General features: G+C 41.8%; 2 protein-coding genes across 2 annotated transcripts; both read right to left on the reverse strand.

The window, feature by feature from the left end:
- Positions 1 to 2,493: 2,493 nt before the first annotated feature.
- On the reverse strand, positions 2,494 to 7,589 carry LOC117774885 (proline-rich extensin-like protein EPR1). The gene is made up of 2 exons (XM_034607572.1): positions 4,275 to 7,589; positions 2,494 to 4,190 (listed from the first exon to the last, which is right to left on the reverse strand). The coding sequence occupies exons 1-2, from the start codon at positions 6,977 to 6,979 to the stop codon at positions 3,467 to 3,469; spliced, it is 3,429 nt and encodes a 1,142-aa protein (XP_034463463.1). The 5' UTR covers positions 6,980 to 7,589; the 3' UTR covers positions 2,494 to 3,466.
- Positions 7,590 to 9,349: 1,760 nt separating this feature from the next.
- On the reverse strand, positions 9,350 to 13,935 carry LOC117774896 (organic solute transporter subunit alpha-like). Its single transcript, XM_034607594.1, has 8 exons — positions 13,282 to 13,935; positions 12,293 to 12,444; positions 12,062 to 12,135; positions 11,140 to 11,298; positions 10,836 to 10,947; positions 10,577 to 10,723; positions 9,671 to 9,776; positions 9,350 to 9,539 (listed from the first exon to the last, which is right to left on the reverse strand). The coding sequence occupies exons 1-8, from the start codon at positions 13,355 to 13,357 to the stop codon at positions 9,394 to 9,396; spliced, it is 972 nt and encodes a 323-aa protein (XP_034463485.1). The 5' UTR covers positions 13,358 to 13,935; the 3' UTR covers positions 9,350 to 9,393.
- Between the last annotated feature and the right edge of the window lie 56 nt (positions 13,936 to 13,991).

Genomic DNA, 13,991 nt, shown 5'->3' on the forward strand with positions numbered 1-13,991 from the left:
CCAGTAGAGCGAATACCTCCGTCGAGGCCTAAAGGTTCCTCTTACGAATCCACGTTTGAATTCACTAGGTCTGGATTTTATTTGGATCTGCACCAAATTTCACACCCTCATTAAAATCAGGCCCCCAAACATGCCTGATTGTTTTTCATCAAGATCCGTGAATTATTCTCTGAGCAATAAGTCACCTGTTCTCTATGAAATGTAGCCTGAGATAATTGCAGCAACAACAATTTGTCATATTTGAGAAGTTGAAAAGTTTCCACATGAAAAATGACCTGGATCTGTTAAGTTATTAGTTCGAGTTGAGTTCAGGCGGCTGTGGCTCAGGGGACAGAGCGGGTCATCCTCTAACCAGAAGATAGGCGGTTGGATCCCAGTCTTCCCCGTTCTGCCCTTCGGCAAGATACTGAACCCTTAATTGCACCTGACAGCTGTGCCACTTTTATAGAGAAAGTGCTGCACATAGAGGCACTGTATAAATATGAATGTATGTATGAATGGGTGAATGACAAAAACTTTACTGTAAAGCGCTTTGAGTGGTCATCAAGAACAGAAAAGCTCAGTTAGTTTTCTGTCAAGCAACTCATAAATAAACAAAACCATCTTATTGTTTCTGCTGCACATGTACATTTGTATTGTTCAGTAGTTAAAAGAACAATATTCCCCATTTTAAATGTAATTTGGTAAAGAAGTATAAAGTAGATGAAAATGGAGTGCCTCAAAAACTTGTGTTTGTACAGAGCTTGAAAACATTTGCTTCAATACAATTCTGGTCAATGCAAATACAAATATTTAAACAAAATATAGTTTATACAAATATAATAACATGCTAAATATGCCTCATAATTACAGTGAAGTATAATGATGATACATGAAAATGTTGCAACTCAGTAATTCACTTTAAAACTGTGTGTGAACTAATGACTGGATGTCTTATTAGCATGTATATCGTGCTTGTGCTCATTAGGGCACTCATGCTCCTAAACTCCTCCTCCACAAACTGGCAGCCTTTGATTGGTTGACCTAGTGGGGTTGGCATGGAAACACTAGAATGAAGCATGCTAAATTAGGTTCTAAAGAGGCACGTCGTCTCTCCAGAGGCTGAAGCAGACATAAACACGTACAGATCACAGAAAACCGGGGTGGCCTCAGTGCATTATGGGTGCTGTGAAAACCATAAAGTGTAACTATGTTTTGGGGGCGAGTGGCCTCGTCTTCGAGACAGAGCTACTGTGTTTGCAGGGAAACACACAAACAACCTCTAAACAGACTGAGACTGCTTATGCAATATAACTCTGAAGTTTAATCCCACATGTTCCCTGGTTAGACTTCACTTAAGGCTGTTGTCACTATCACTTAAAAGCATGAAAGCCACATTGCTGGGAAAATCATGTGAATGTGAACGTAGACAAAAGGCAGCATTCACTGAATGTGCTTGTTTCATTTCCCTTTTTAAAACTGCAGGAATCATTCGTAGCGATATTTCCTGTAACCACGGCATAATGTAATTTATCACACAATGCGAGGCCCCGTAAGCAGCCTGATCTCTGCCCTAACAGGCGTGATTATAAATCTTCATGCTCTTTAGGCCACTTTTTCACCCCGAATCACAGGTGTTACCAAAAGGCAACCATGTGTTGCTGTTGTCGGAGCCTCAGGGTCAAACTGTTCTTTTCTAAGGGAGATGGTTTGGCCCTCTGTAGTCTTTATCAGCACCTGATGTGGTCAAATCCTCGTGTTTTTCTCTGGTAAATTATGGGCTTCTCTTCTCAGCACACAGCCTCTGGCTTCCTGAAGTATACAGAGGTCTTTATGTGTCACCTCCATGATGCTTCTTTTTTTTTTGTAAAGAGAATAAAAATCACCTTTTGTCCTTAAGTTCTTCCCAGACTCTTCTAACCCCATGACTGAGACCATCTTCCTGTCCTTAATCTGAGGTTCTCAGGTCCCCACTAGTAGCTATTAGTGTTGCTTTTTAAATTTGTTCTACTTGTTTTGTCTTTTTGCAACATCATCGACAGTCTCTATGGTTCACATTCTGTCTGCAATGTTATCGAGCTTGTTCTAATTGTCCAAATCAAACGATCCACTCAGTCCGAGGGGAATTATTCATCACGTGCAATGGGTGCGTTTCACACTAAGAATAGCAATGACACACATTCCCTGACCATTTTCCTGATAATAAGGTATGCATGTTAAGCGTTTTCCCTCGCAGCTGATTGGCCGCGCTCTGCTGACATTCATGTGCTCTCTATTCAGGTCAGTGAGCTTGGAGTGCGCATGATGCTGTAGTGATGTTCCTATGAGGGCACTCTGAGCCCAGGCTGTAGTAAGATGCTGAGCCTCACTGGGAATTTGTCTGCGGAAATATAAACTGTTGTAACTTCCTACTCAAACCAGAGCCAGTAAATTGTTTTCTATCACATCTCTTATCTGTCTGCGAAAATGCACATTATAAAATACAGGATATAATTCACAACTTAAACAGATCATATCTTGCGAAGTACTCATATTGTTTTATTGATTAAATAGGAAACAGAACAACATAGATGAGACTATACACACAGATATTGTTCTCATCTTATAGTATAAGCTGGATAAGGATATGGATGTGTCAGTTTACGAGCTGGAGATCTCATCCCAGCATCCTCTCTGTCTCTTTCAGCAGTGCCATTCATAATGGCTCCTGTCCGTTTTACTGGAAGGAGTTATTTCTGCCTCTCCTCCCTCCAACCACAGTCCCTCCCATAGTTCACAGTGAGATCTGATCCAAGTTACATATCAGCAGGCTGACACAAAAGCGCTGTACATTTCAACATCTTGTGCAAAAAAGAATGGCACGTTTTCTGCTACATAACATCCAGGGATAGGTGTGGAATGTAAATTTGGTCGCTGCATTTATTTATAGAGCTCCTGCTGTTCTTCCCCTGACATAAATAAAAGCTAAAGGGTCTGGTTGTTATCAAAGAGACTTGCTGGAAAGAAAAGACAAAAAACATTTGACAGTTCCTACAAAAAGTGGGAGTAACAAAAGTTAAAAGTACTGTAGAAAAGACTGGACAAATTCTGAGAGTCTGTAGGAAAAGCACCCATAGAAAGGCACTCGCCCATGTTATGTGTGTGTGACTGTTCCCACAAGATCTTTTATCTTGCTTATCCTTATTTGCCGATGCTGCTGCGTGTCCAGGTGTGACCCTGAACCTTTCCTGAGTGCATGTCCATTTGGCTCAGAACCAATGAGCCAGGCTTGTTGCCTGAGCTCCCTGTGGAGATGTTTTGTGCTTGATTGCTGTCAGCTTCCTTGATTATGTTACTGTTGCGTGTGGTGTTGTGAAGCCAAGAGATGGCAAGCCAAGAATTACAGTATAGAAAAATTAAATTTAAAAAAGGGTGGTCACGTAGTTTGAATGGAAAAACATTGCAGTCAAAGCCGTAATCGGTATCCTTGGTTGGTTCAGTCCATTGTTTATCTTCTTGTCTGGGTGCTGCCTCCTGCAGCTGCAGGTTTATTGCCAACCCTGCGGACAGGAACCTTGGACGTGGGTATCTTGGAACGAGGGGGTTCTTTAGCTTGAGGGATTTGGGAGGCAGTTGCACCGTGCTTCACAGGGATCTTTGAGTCACGTTGTACACTGGTAGGAACTTTAGGCTGGGGAGGCGGCTGATTCTCCTCCAGGGTGTGTTTTAAAGCGGGAACATTCACCTCAATATCGCTGATTTTATCTCTGCTTCTCGCTGCATCATGTGAGTTGAAATGGGGTCTCTCATATTCTGGAGTAGGTGGGTCTCTGCTTGCTTCATCATCAAAATGTTGGCTTTCCCGCACAGGTAGCTTGCCTGCTCTGCCCCCTCCAACTACAGGTATTTTGCTAAGCCCTGATGCCTTCACTTGTGGGCTCTTCTTTTCTCTGGAGAGGTCTTGGAGGTTTGTTCGTGACTCACTAGGCAGTTCTTTTGTTTTGGATGGCCTGGTCTGGGCCCCCAGGATACCTGTGCTACTTGGATTAACCAGTTGGCAATCTGCTGATACCTGTCCACTTCCTGTCATTTTAGCAGAGCTTGGGGCTTCACTCAGCCAAGGTGCAGGGCCAGAGGGAAGAGGACTAACAGGGTAAGGGGCAGGGGAAGGAGCAGGAAAGGCTTTCGGTTGAAAGGTCTGAGCAGGCAAAGGAGGGTCTTTAGATATAGAAATAGGGATCTGAGCAGGCAAAGGAGGGTCTCTAGATACAGATACAGGGATCTGAGCAGGCAAAGGAGGGTCTCTAGATACAGATACAGGGATCTGAGCAGGCAAAGGAAGGTCTCTAGATACAGAAACATGTATCTGAGTGGGAGGGTCTTTAGATACAGAAACTGGGATCTGAGCAGGAGGGTCTTTGAATACAGAAACTGGGATCTGAGCAGGAGGGTCTTTAAATACAGAAACTGGGATCTGAGCAGGAGGGTCTTTAGATACAGAAACTGGGATCTGGGCAGGATGGTCTTTAAATACAGAAACTGGGATCTGAGCAGGAGAGTCTTTAAATACAGAAACTGGGATCTGAGCAGGAGGGTCTTTAGATACAGAAACTGGGATCTGAGCAGGAGGGTATTTTGAAACAGTAATTGGGATCTGAGCAGGAGAGTCTTTTGATACAGTAATTGGGATCTGAGCAGGAGAGTCTTTTGATACAGTAATTGGGATCTGAGCAGGAGGGTCTTTTGATACAGTAATTGGGATCTGAGCAGGAGAGTCTTTTGATACAGTAATTGGGATCTGAGCAGGAGGGTCTTTTGATACAGAAACTGGGATTTGAGCAGGAGGGTCTTTTGATACAGAAACTGGGATTTGAGCAGGAGGGTCTTTTGATACAGTAATTGGGATCTGAGCAGGAGCAGGGAGCTCTTTAGACATAGAAATCGGGATTTGAGCAGGTGCAGGAGGAGCTTTCGAGCTCTGAGCCAGAACAGGAGGTGTTGGGGATGCTGTGCAAACAACAGCATGAGTGGAAGGGGCTGGAGTTAGTTTGGGAGCAGGGGGCATATTATCTAGAGAGAGCGGTGCAGGAGTGGGTTTAGATGTGGGAGGAATGTTATCTAAAGAATTTGATGATGGAGTTGGGACAGATGCAGGGCTAGGTTGAGATTTAGTTATAAAACTCGGGACAGAAGGAGGACAATAATCTGGAACAGTAACAAGGGAGGGAGGGGTCTTAGTTAGGTCCATTGGGCTGGAGGTGATTGTAGGCTTAGAAATGGCCATAGATACTAAGCCTGAGGTTGTAGTTGACGTAGGAACCGTTGTTATCTTGGAGGGGATAACTGGTGGAGGAAAGGAGGGTTTGGTTGTAACAGTACAGGTTGCTGATACTGTTACTGGGGCTTTAGCTTCCCCTGCAGAGGAACTTAGAAGGGAAGGTTTGTAGGAAGTAGAAGTTTGCCAATTCAGACTCCTAGCTGAATCTAATTTAGCAGGTGGAGGTTGGGTGAAAGCAACAGGGGTGGGAGGGCTATGCTTTACTGGTGGAGGTTTAGCCGATACAAGAGGTGGAGTTGCTACATGAGTGGGTTTACTTACTGAATCAGTTGCAGACGTTGCTGCAAGTTCTGAAGCCAATTTGCTAGCCGTCGAGGTAAGGTTTGGACTAGCTGAGGGAGCTTTGACTACAGTAGCTGGGGTGCTCACAGGAGCTGTGGTTGTAGCAGTGGTGGAGCTCTGTGTGGATTTAATTGTTATTGAAGAGGAAGACATCAATGGACCTGAAAGACTTGTAAACGTGACAGGAGTCTTTGAAAGTTCTGTTGCGGTGGGTGTAGGAGTTGATTTAATCGTTATGCTGGAGGCAGCAGTAGAATCCGAGCTCAGTTTGACTGAGGGAGTTGTCAAAGTGGAAGATTTGGTCAATGTTGTGATGATTGTGCTCGGCTTGGCAATGGGTGAGGAGGATGGAGCTGTCTTTGTCAGAGGACTAAAGTATTGGCTGGATGCTGTTGTGGGGAAACAGGGTTTTACCGTCGCAGCTGTGCTGACCGAGGTAGAAGTCAGCGGAGAAGAGATGGTGGGTTTGGAGAAGAAAGATGCAGATGATGGCGTGACTTCACTCACCGCTGCACCGATGGCATTGCTGGCTTTCCCCCACTCTGCCTCCACATCAGCCATGAAGTCACCACCCCCTGAGATAGAGTCAAAGGTCAGGAGAGAGGAGATGTCTGCCAGCAAGGAGCTCAGGCTGTTATCACCGGGTACCAGGGGTGGTTGAGGGACAAGTTCTTCAGTTCTATTCAGATTCCCTGCTGTCACCTGGGGGGTAATGGTCTCTGACGGGGACAGGACTTCCCTGTCCGGTGTTGTCCCCCTCGTGATGGGCTCAGAGCTCTCGCTCTCGGGGCTGTCCAGAGATCGAGGCTGGAACTCGGGGGTGAGGGTGAGGTCCTCCTTGATGATTTCCACGCTGTTGGCCCGGGACGACATGAGAAGTGGACTCGGAGGGGCATCCTCCTTTTCCTCTTTATCTTTTGAGCGGAACTTAACAGTGCCAAAGAGACCCTTCAGCCCACGACGTTGCCGACCCACCGGCTGGGACACAGTTTGGACCCGCCGGTCCCCCATTCCTCTCCGGCCACCCCTCAGTAACGACAGAAAGCTGAGGGACTTGGCCGAGCTCGCCGAAGAAATGGAGGCGCGAGCAGCTGCTGCAGCCTGAACGCCATCTTCACCAAGCGGCTCCTCTTCTGCTGCTTGCTCCCTCTCTCCTTGACTCACCTCCTGTCTTTTTTCCTTGTCTGACTCTGGCTCCATATCTGGTGCAGCGGTGTCTGATAATCCATCTATGGTTTTGCTCCTGTTAACAGGTGACTTGTTGTTTCCATCCCCTTTACTTCGAATAGAAAATATGTTACCTGGCTTGCGTTTGCCAAACAGCTTGAATCCTTTTCTGATTTTTCCACTCGGCTGGGATTCACCAGGCGGGGGGTCCATGTTTTCCGTTTGTACATCCATCTTCTCTCTGCCTCCCCCCCTCTCTGTATTCTCCAGTCACTAGCTGCGGTTTTTATTCCCCAGCCAGTGAAGAGGGCATTTATTTCCTTCGTCCGTAGCCTCACTTAATCTCCGCTGCTCGTGTGTTTCTTTATCGGTTGTCTGTATCCCTCTCTCTGTCTATCTTTCCCATCCAGCCCTTTCTCCTCTATTTCTCCCTTGAAAGCCCCTCCCCTTTGCCTCGTTTTTTTGGTCTGGCTGCTCTCCCCGGTTGCCATAGCAACTGAGGAGCTAAGCAGCTTTCGTCAGCAATGCAGAGCCAGGGGCTGTCATCAACCCACCCTGAACGCAGCTTTCTCTGCCTCTCTCTCTCTTCCCTCCTCTGTGTCTGATGACTCTGTTTACATAAACAGCAAAGACAAATACTCCATTAATATGGCCAAATTTTGAATTCCAAATGATCTGGCTTTATATAAACATCTCATCCAGATTAATGCAGTGTGTGTCTATATGCAGCATATTAATCTGTTAGTGGAACAGATTAGATTTTTTTCCAAATAGTATTATTTTCACATTGACTTTGTCACCTCAACCTACAATAACCCGTGCCAGGCTGTTCAAAAAACATAAACCTATAGTTCTATAAATAGTTATTATCATAAAGTGTCACTAGCGTGTTAACCTACATCTTCATCTTCCTCTTTCAATCTGTCAGGTTACTATCAGTGTCTTACTTTTTAAATGCAAATCAGAGAAAATGTTCAAAAAACTACAATGCTTCCTGTGATGGGAAATGCTGGTGTTTCTATAATAAAATCAAGATGTTGTTGGAGGCTGTGACCTTTTGAACATCTTAGCAGAGTCAACACCGGTCCTGAAGACAATGAAGCCATTGAGGTACGATTACATAACAGTAAATGGATCAGTAGATTTCACTTTGAAGAGTAGAAGGGAATGGGAAGTATAGCAGTTTTGATGAGTCCTCTCATGATCCTACAGCCAGTAATGGGATGTGTTAATGATCATATGAGCTTTTGTGAAATTAAATTTTGTTTAATGGGGCCTCGAATTTCAAATGAATCCTTTAATCAAGGTAGTGCTCCTAGCCATTATTCATTTTCATTCATTTCACTCTTCAGGGCCTGATGTACCATGTTGTTTTCCATTCTGTGTATAAATCCTAAGTAGTCATGTGCATCTTGTTGCTATTAGTTTCAAGAATGTCTTGCTTTATGTACACAGGAATTAATGAATGATAGCAAATTACTTATTTTAAAATAGGTTTAACCAAAAAAAGAAATCAAATTTTGTGCAGCTATTTTAAAGCTTTTTACCCGTTTCATGCCAAAACAAATGACCCTTAATTACCAATATAAAGCTTGTTTTTAGTAATATGAGTGTTGTTTTCTTGCATTTAAGGACAGTGTGAGTGTTTTCAAATTAGTCGTGAGTCAAGGAAAGGCGACTCATTATCATTCATATTCATTATCATGCTCATGGATGACGCTTTGAGGTGGAACAAGTGCGGCCTCTTGTGGTGCCTCTGGAAACAAAGCATGGCACAGTTTGGCTGAATATAAAGCTGCTGTCTCATCCACATGTATTTCTTGGCCCAAATAAGTCTGAGTAAGTGGGTCAGCAACCTTTGAACAAATCCGGCTGTTTTCTCAGGCCGTGTTAAGACAGGAGCAGGAGATTTGTTCTATTGTTCTCTAGTGTGGTGATTTAACACTGAAACAGGAGCAGCAAGAGCAAATGTAAATATCAATAAGACTAATTCAAATCCCAAGTCGACATATTGATAGTGTAATTTAAAATAATTTCAATTCTAATTAATGATATCTAAATTTGATTCTCATCATTAACAATTCAATTATCACTTGTGTCAATGTTCATATAAGATCCACTGTTGTGCTTACATTAAATATATGAATATATGGAATTCTTGCTTAATCTAACAAATCTATTTCAACCAGTCAAAATTAAATAATATATACATAAGTAAGAATGTAATTTCACATATCTAAAATTGTAACAGGGAGAAATTGTAACAAGGAGAAATTATACTGAAGATTATCTTCGTATAACTTTTTTATACGTTTTTCACCTTGGGGCCGGACTGTTTCTTATAAACATCACTAACATCCCCTGACATAGTTGAATTCCTTTTGTAACTATGATTGAATTTTAGATATTAATAGTCAAGAGGTTATCATAGATATCTGCAATGATGAAATGAATATGCTAATCAGGATTACATCCCAAAATAATGTGCAAATTAGGGCACATTTTCAAAATCAGGCCACATATCCAAAATGGTTTATTGTCATGTCAAACAAAAGACTCAGATTCAGACTCGGTTTCCAGTTTGACTGTTTAATGGTCTCTTAACTAAAATCTTGTGACATTTAAAGACCCCCCCGCTGTGTCCTCTCTTAGACATCATGCTCCACGAGCGTCTCAGCCTTGTGGTTGTTGTCATGCGCCTCAGTGGGAAGTGTGTCATATGTGCGACGGTACAAACACCGAGTGACCAGAGTGATGATGAACATCTCCATGATCATGATCTGCTGACTCAGCACTGCAGGGCAGAGGGAGGGAGAGAGAGAGAGAGAGAGAGGAAGAGATTGAATAAATAAATATTTCTTTTCTTTTCACTTCACACGCCAACAGCGGATACAGAAAGACATTCACAGATTTTTTTATTCTTACTGGATCCCCAAGCCGTAGAAGAGAAGGGAGGGGAACACGGGATGGTTCCATTCAAGGCCAGGATGTTAATGATTGACGTCTGCAGCTGACTCAACACAAGTATTAGCTGAGGAGCAAAACAATTCCTGATCAGTTAGCTGCAGTAGACATGCAGATAAAGTTACACTGTGTAGTCCCTCTGCTTATCAGTTATTTTCTGTTGGATTTCATGTTCTGGCACCAAAGATAAAACTCACACTTTAGTGCATATTTGCAGTGATTGTGTTCTAGTTTGAGACTACCTTTCCCATAATCCCTGTCACTCTTTCTCTTTTGCTATGTACAGAAATGTAAAAAGGGAAGAAAGTTTTAGTTGTGGAAGAGGAAATCCTCTCATCTAGTTTCATATTTATCTCCACAAAGGAGGATGTGTTTTCAACCCCTGTCCATTTGTTTGTTGGTTGATGATTCTTGAAAACAAGAATACTCAAAAACAACTGAACGGGTTTCCATGTAACTTTGTGTAGCGTCAGAAAAGAATTCACTTTCTCTAACATTGCGAGACAGGGTGTTTTTCAAACTTTTCATAATTCTCCGATAATTTGTGGATCTTGATGAAAACAATCAGGCAGATTTAGGGAACTGATATCTATGTGTTTGTGAAATTTAGTGCAGCTTGATTAGGGGGCACGGGCCAAGAAATATTTTGGCACAAATCTGAAATAAAGTGGCCAAGACATTTAGAAGTGTGTGCAATTTGGTGCAGAACAACAACAAAAAAATGCTGATCTAGCGGATTTAGATGTGGTTTCATAAGGGGACTGTTGGGCCTTAGTGAAGTTTAATCTGTAGCATAAAGAGGTTTTAAAATAGGTTTTCCTCATGATTTGTGAAGAAATGCTGGATAAATACAATTGTTTGACTCACTTGGTACATGGCATACTTGGGTATGATTTTGATCTTGCGTAGATTACTGTTAGTGTTCATGAAGATGATGGCAACAGGCCAGAGGGACGTTATTGTGAGAACGCCAATGAACGGGTTGATCCAGATCGCTGTGCCAGTGATCTCCAGCTGAAAAAGAAGCAAAGAAATACTTCAATTTTATGCCATGCTTGTTTATTTTTTATTTTGTGTGTGTGTGTGTGTGTAACCAGATTGGTCGCAAAGCGTTTCAAACACTTACATCAGAGAGGTCAAAGTTGCCGTTGGTCCACAGTATTATGGAGAGGAGAGAGAGCACTGTCTTTAGGATTGCATACTGAAGAGCAGCCACCTTAAGCAGGAATAACATTCGCCTGAATGATCCCAACCAAAGAAAGATCGCCTTTAGATGTGAATATAACCCTAAGACAATGTCTAGTCAATATAGGAAGAAGGATATAGATAAGAGAGTGGGATTTAGTTGCCAAATAAATTTCAATTCAGGAACACAGACTTTGATTTTCACTGTTCTGGCTCCAATAACTAGAGAGTATCTGTATAAATACCGTGACATGGGCACACGGGGTAAACAGAGGCAGCAGCAGCAGCAGGGTCCCACGGTGATCTTGAAGGTTTTACCAGAAAACCTCTTCAGAAAAAGATCAGTGCCGCCGTACTCCTCGATCATCAGAACCAAGACTTTGTACACCACCACTGCAAAATAACTAGAGAGAGGAAGAGAGGTCTGGGATGTTATATTTGCGCTTCTCTGAAAAGGAAAGTGTCCGATTCCATATGTCATTAATTTATTTATTATCACATCGACTCCTGACATGAGAGGAAAAACTTAAGATGTTAATGGATTTTTGATCCAGTTCCTGAACATAATGGACCATGCACTTTACACGAGTCACAGTCAGGGAACATAAACTGAACCAGAGGAGATTTCCTGTCTTCTAGTAAAGTTGAGCACATGTTGGCTGGAGATGATCTTTGATCTTTGCATGTAATGAGTCATCGGGTGGTTAAACTGTGCCTTACTAACTAAACACCTTACTTATAGTAATATTACTGTATCTCCAGGGTCAGAAGGATGGGAACCTTGAAGGCCAAAACTCTAATTAATCCATGTTTTAGTTTTACAAGATTATACAGTTCATTACATTATCAGTTATTACCTCCAGCAAGGAGGTTATGTTTTCACCCCTGACTGCTTGTTGGTTGGATTGTTTATTAGCAGGAATACGCAAAAACTACCAGACAGATTAAGGAAAGAACCCATTCAATCTTGGTGTGGATCCAAAAGTTTAATTCAGATCTAATGAATCTAAATGTGGTTTAATATGGCGACATTGGGCATTGGCAGAATAATGCGCTTTATTGATTGCCATTCTAGCCTTAAAATAAGATAAAAAACAAATATCATATTTCAACTTTTTAGAAATGTTAATGAAAGAAACCCTTTTAGTGAGTGTAGAGAAAACGTACCAGTTTGACGTCATGTCTGTGAACATGACTGCCCTGGGGATCCACATCCCAAAACAAGCCATGGTAGCGATGACCTAAAAAAACAAATCTTCAAGTTTACTGTTGATGTAGCATTTTGAGATTTCATATTGTGAAGCCTTGTTTCCCACTCGTTGAAACCAACTCCATAAATACAATAGTTCATAATGATTATATTTCTATTGGTTAGGGAATTAGCAACACAATCCTTACTGGTGCTGCACCATTTATCCAGATGATGGTCGTCTTCTTGGGGTAGGGCAGTTTTTTATAAATATAGACGCACTGCTCCAGGTACAGCAGCAGGGAGATGCAGGACATGAGGGTGAGGATGCCGTACAGACTAAATCCAAATATATCGAGCTCTGAGGTCAAATAAAAAAGAAAGCAGAGTTTTCCTCAGGGCTGAAAAGTGACATTGTTGTGATAACAGTCAACAACTTTATAACATTGATTGTGTATTGATGAATACTGATATTTTTTTAACAAGAGGCTGATAAATGATAAAAGCAGAAACTAATATCTCCCAGTATGTTCAAGATTTCCAGACACAGAGATAAACTGAGTGAGCTGCCCTGAGCACAAAAGTGCTGATAAGGAAAACTACACGCTGCCCCTCGGTGACATCATTACAGAGCACATAGTATGTTTGCATGTTTGCAGATGACACTGTCACAACTGTGCATCAACACTCTCCACGACTTCCAGTCTTTTGACAGAAAATAAATGGATGAGGGTGTAACTGCAATTCTTCTAATTGAACCTGGAAATCTTGTTAAATAATCTGTGGAAATTTACTCCCTGGATTAAATCTGACGTAACATGTCCGGGTGTGGATATAATATTCAAGTTGCACATTAAGAAAATTTGATTCTTCACCTTTGACATAAACTTTAGTTCGAGCATTTAGAAATTATAACAATCCAGAAAAACAGATGCATGCATTCATCTGGAAAAGGTAGCTTACTTAATATTTTGAAATGAAAGATTAAATAACTTTTTTATTTATTTATTCTCTATCTTGTTTCACATACATTTTTGCATTAAAGCATTTAATGAAGCATCATGTCATTTCTCAGTTTTAAAGCACTTTGAGCTGCATTTCCTGAATGGAAGGTGCGGCACAACTAATGTTTTATTATTATTATTAGCATTAAGGTAACGTTATCAGTGAGCAGAATGTAGAGATGTGGGTCACTTACGCTTTATCACGTCGATCGCCTGCGGAGGATCTTGTAAACATGCTGGGTCAATGGTGCTGTTGAGAGCTTCCTCCATGGTACGCAGATATGAATTCTCCAATAGACTAAAGTTTAAAAACAAAGGGTCTAGAAAAATCGAATTACTCACTTACTACAAAAAAGTAGTAGGTTGTAGTAGTTAAAAAAAAACAAGGTCTACCTAAATAAACGTGTTTCCTCTTTACATTGCTGGGTCCAACAGAGATTTGCAGTAGCAGACAGCCAGTGTACTTCAGCCCTTAAGTAACTTTTAAGGAATGGAGTAAAGAGGACAGGTTCAGAGCTTAAACGTTTATGAGAACTCCTTCATATATATTTAACTGTCGCTCATTCATTCACAGACGGCGGTCACAGCTATTATAATAACTCCGAGGTCAATGAAACTCACTGTGTGTGTGTCAACATACGTGAACTTTGACAAGGCGTGTTGTATTCCTTCCACTAAAAATGAAAGCTTATAAAGAGATAAAGATAAAAAATGATAAGTGCCTTGAGTACTTATAGAGTACTTCTCTGTTTAATTAGATGAAATGATTTTGTTTGTGTTGGTTAATATTTTGTCGTTTTGTGACCCACAGTTCAAATGCTCAGGATATTACTAATGAATGACGCAGAATTAATTATTAAAAGCAGTGTGCTGCAGCAGCACTCTTATGCAAGCTAAGGTTGGA

The sequence above is a fragment of the Hippoglossus hippoglossus genome, chromosome 14 (assembly GCF_009819705.1).
Source record: "Hippoglossus hippoglossus isolate fHipHip1 chromosome 14, fHipHip1.pri, whole genome shotgun sequence".
NCBI lineage: Eukaryota > Metazoa > Chordata > Actinopteri > Pleuronectiformes > Pleuronectidae > Hippoglossus > Hippoglossus hippoglossus.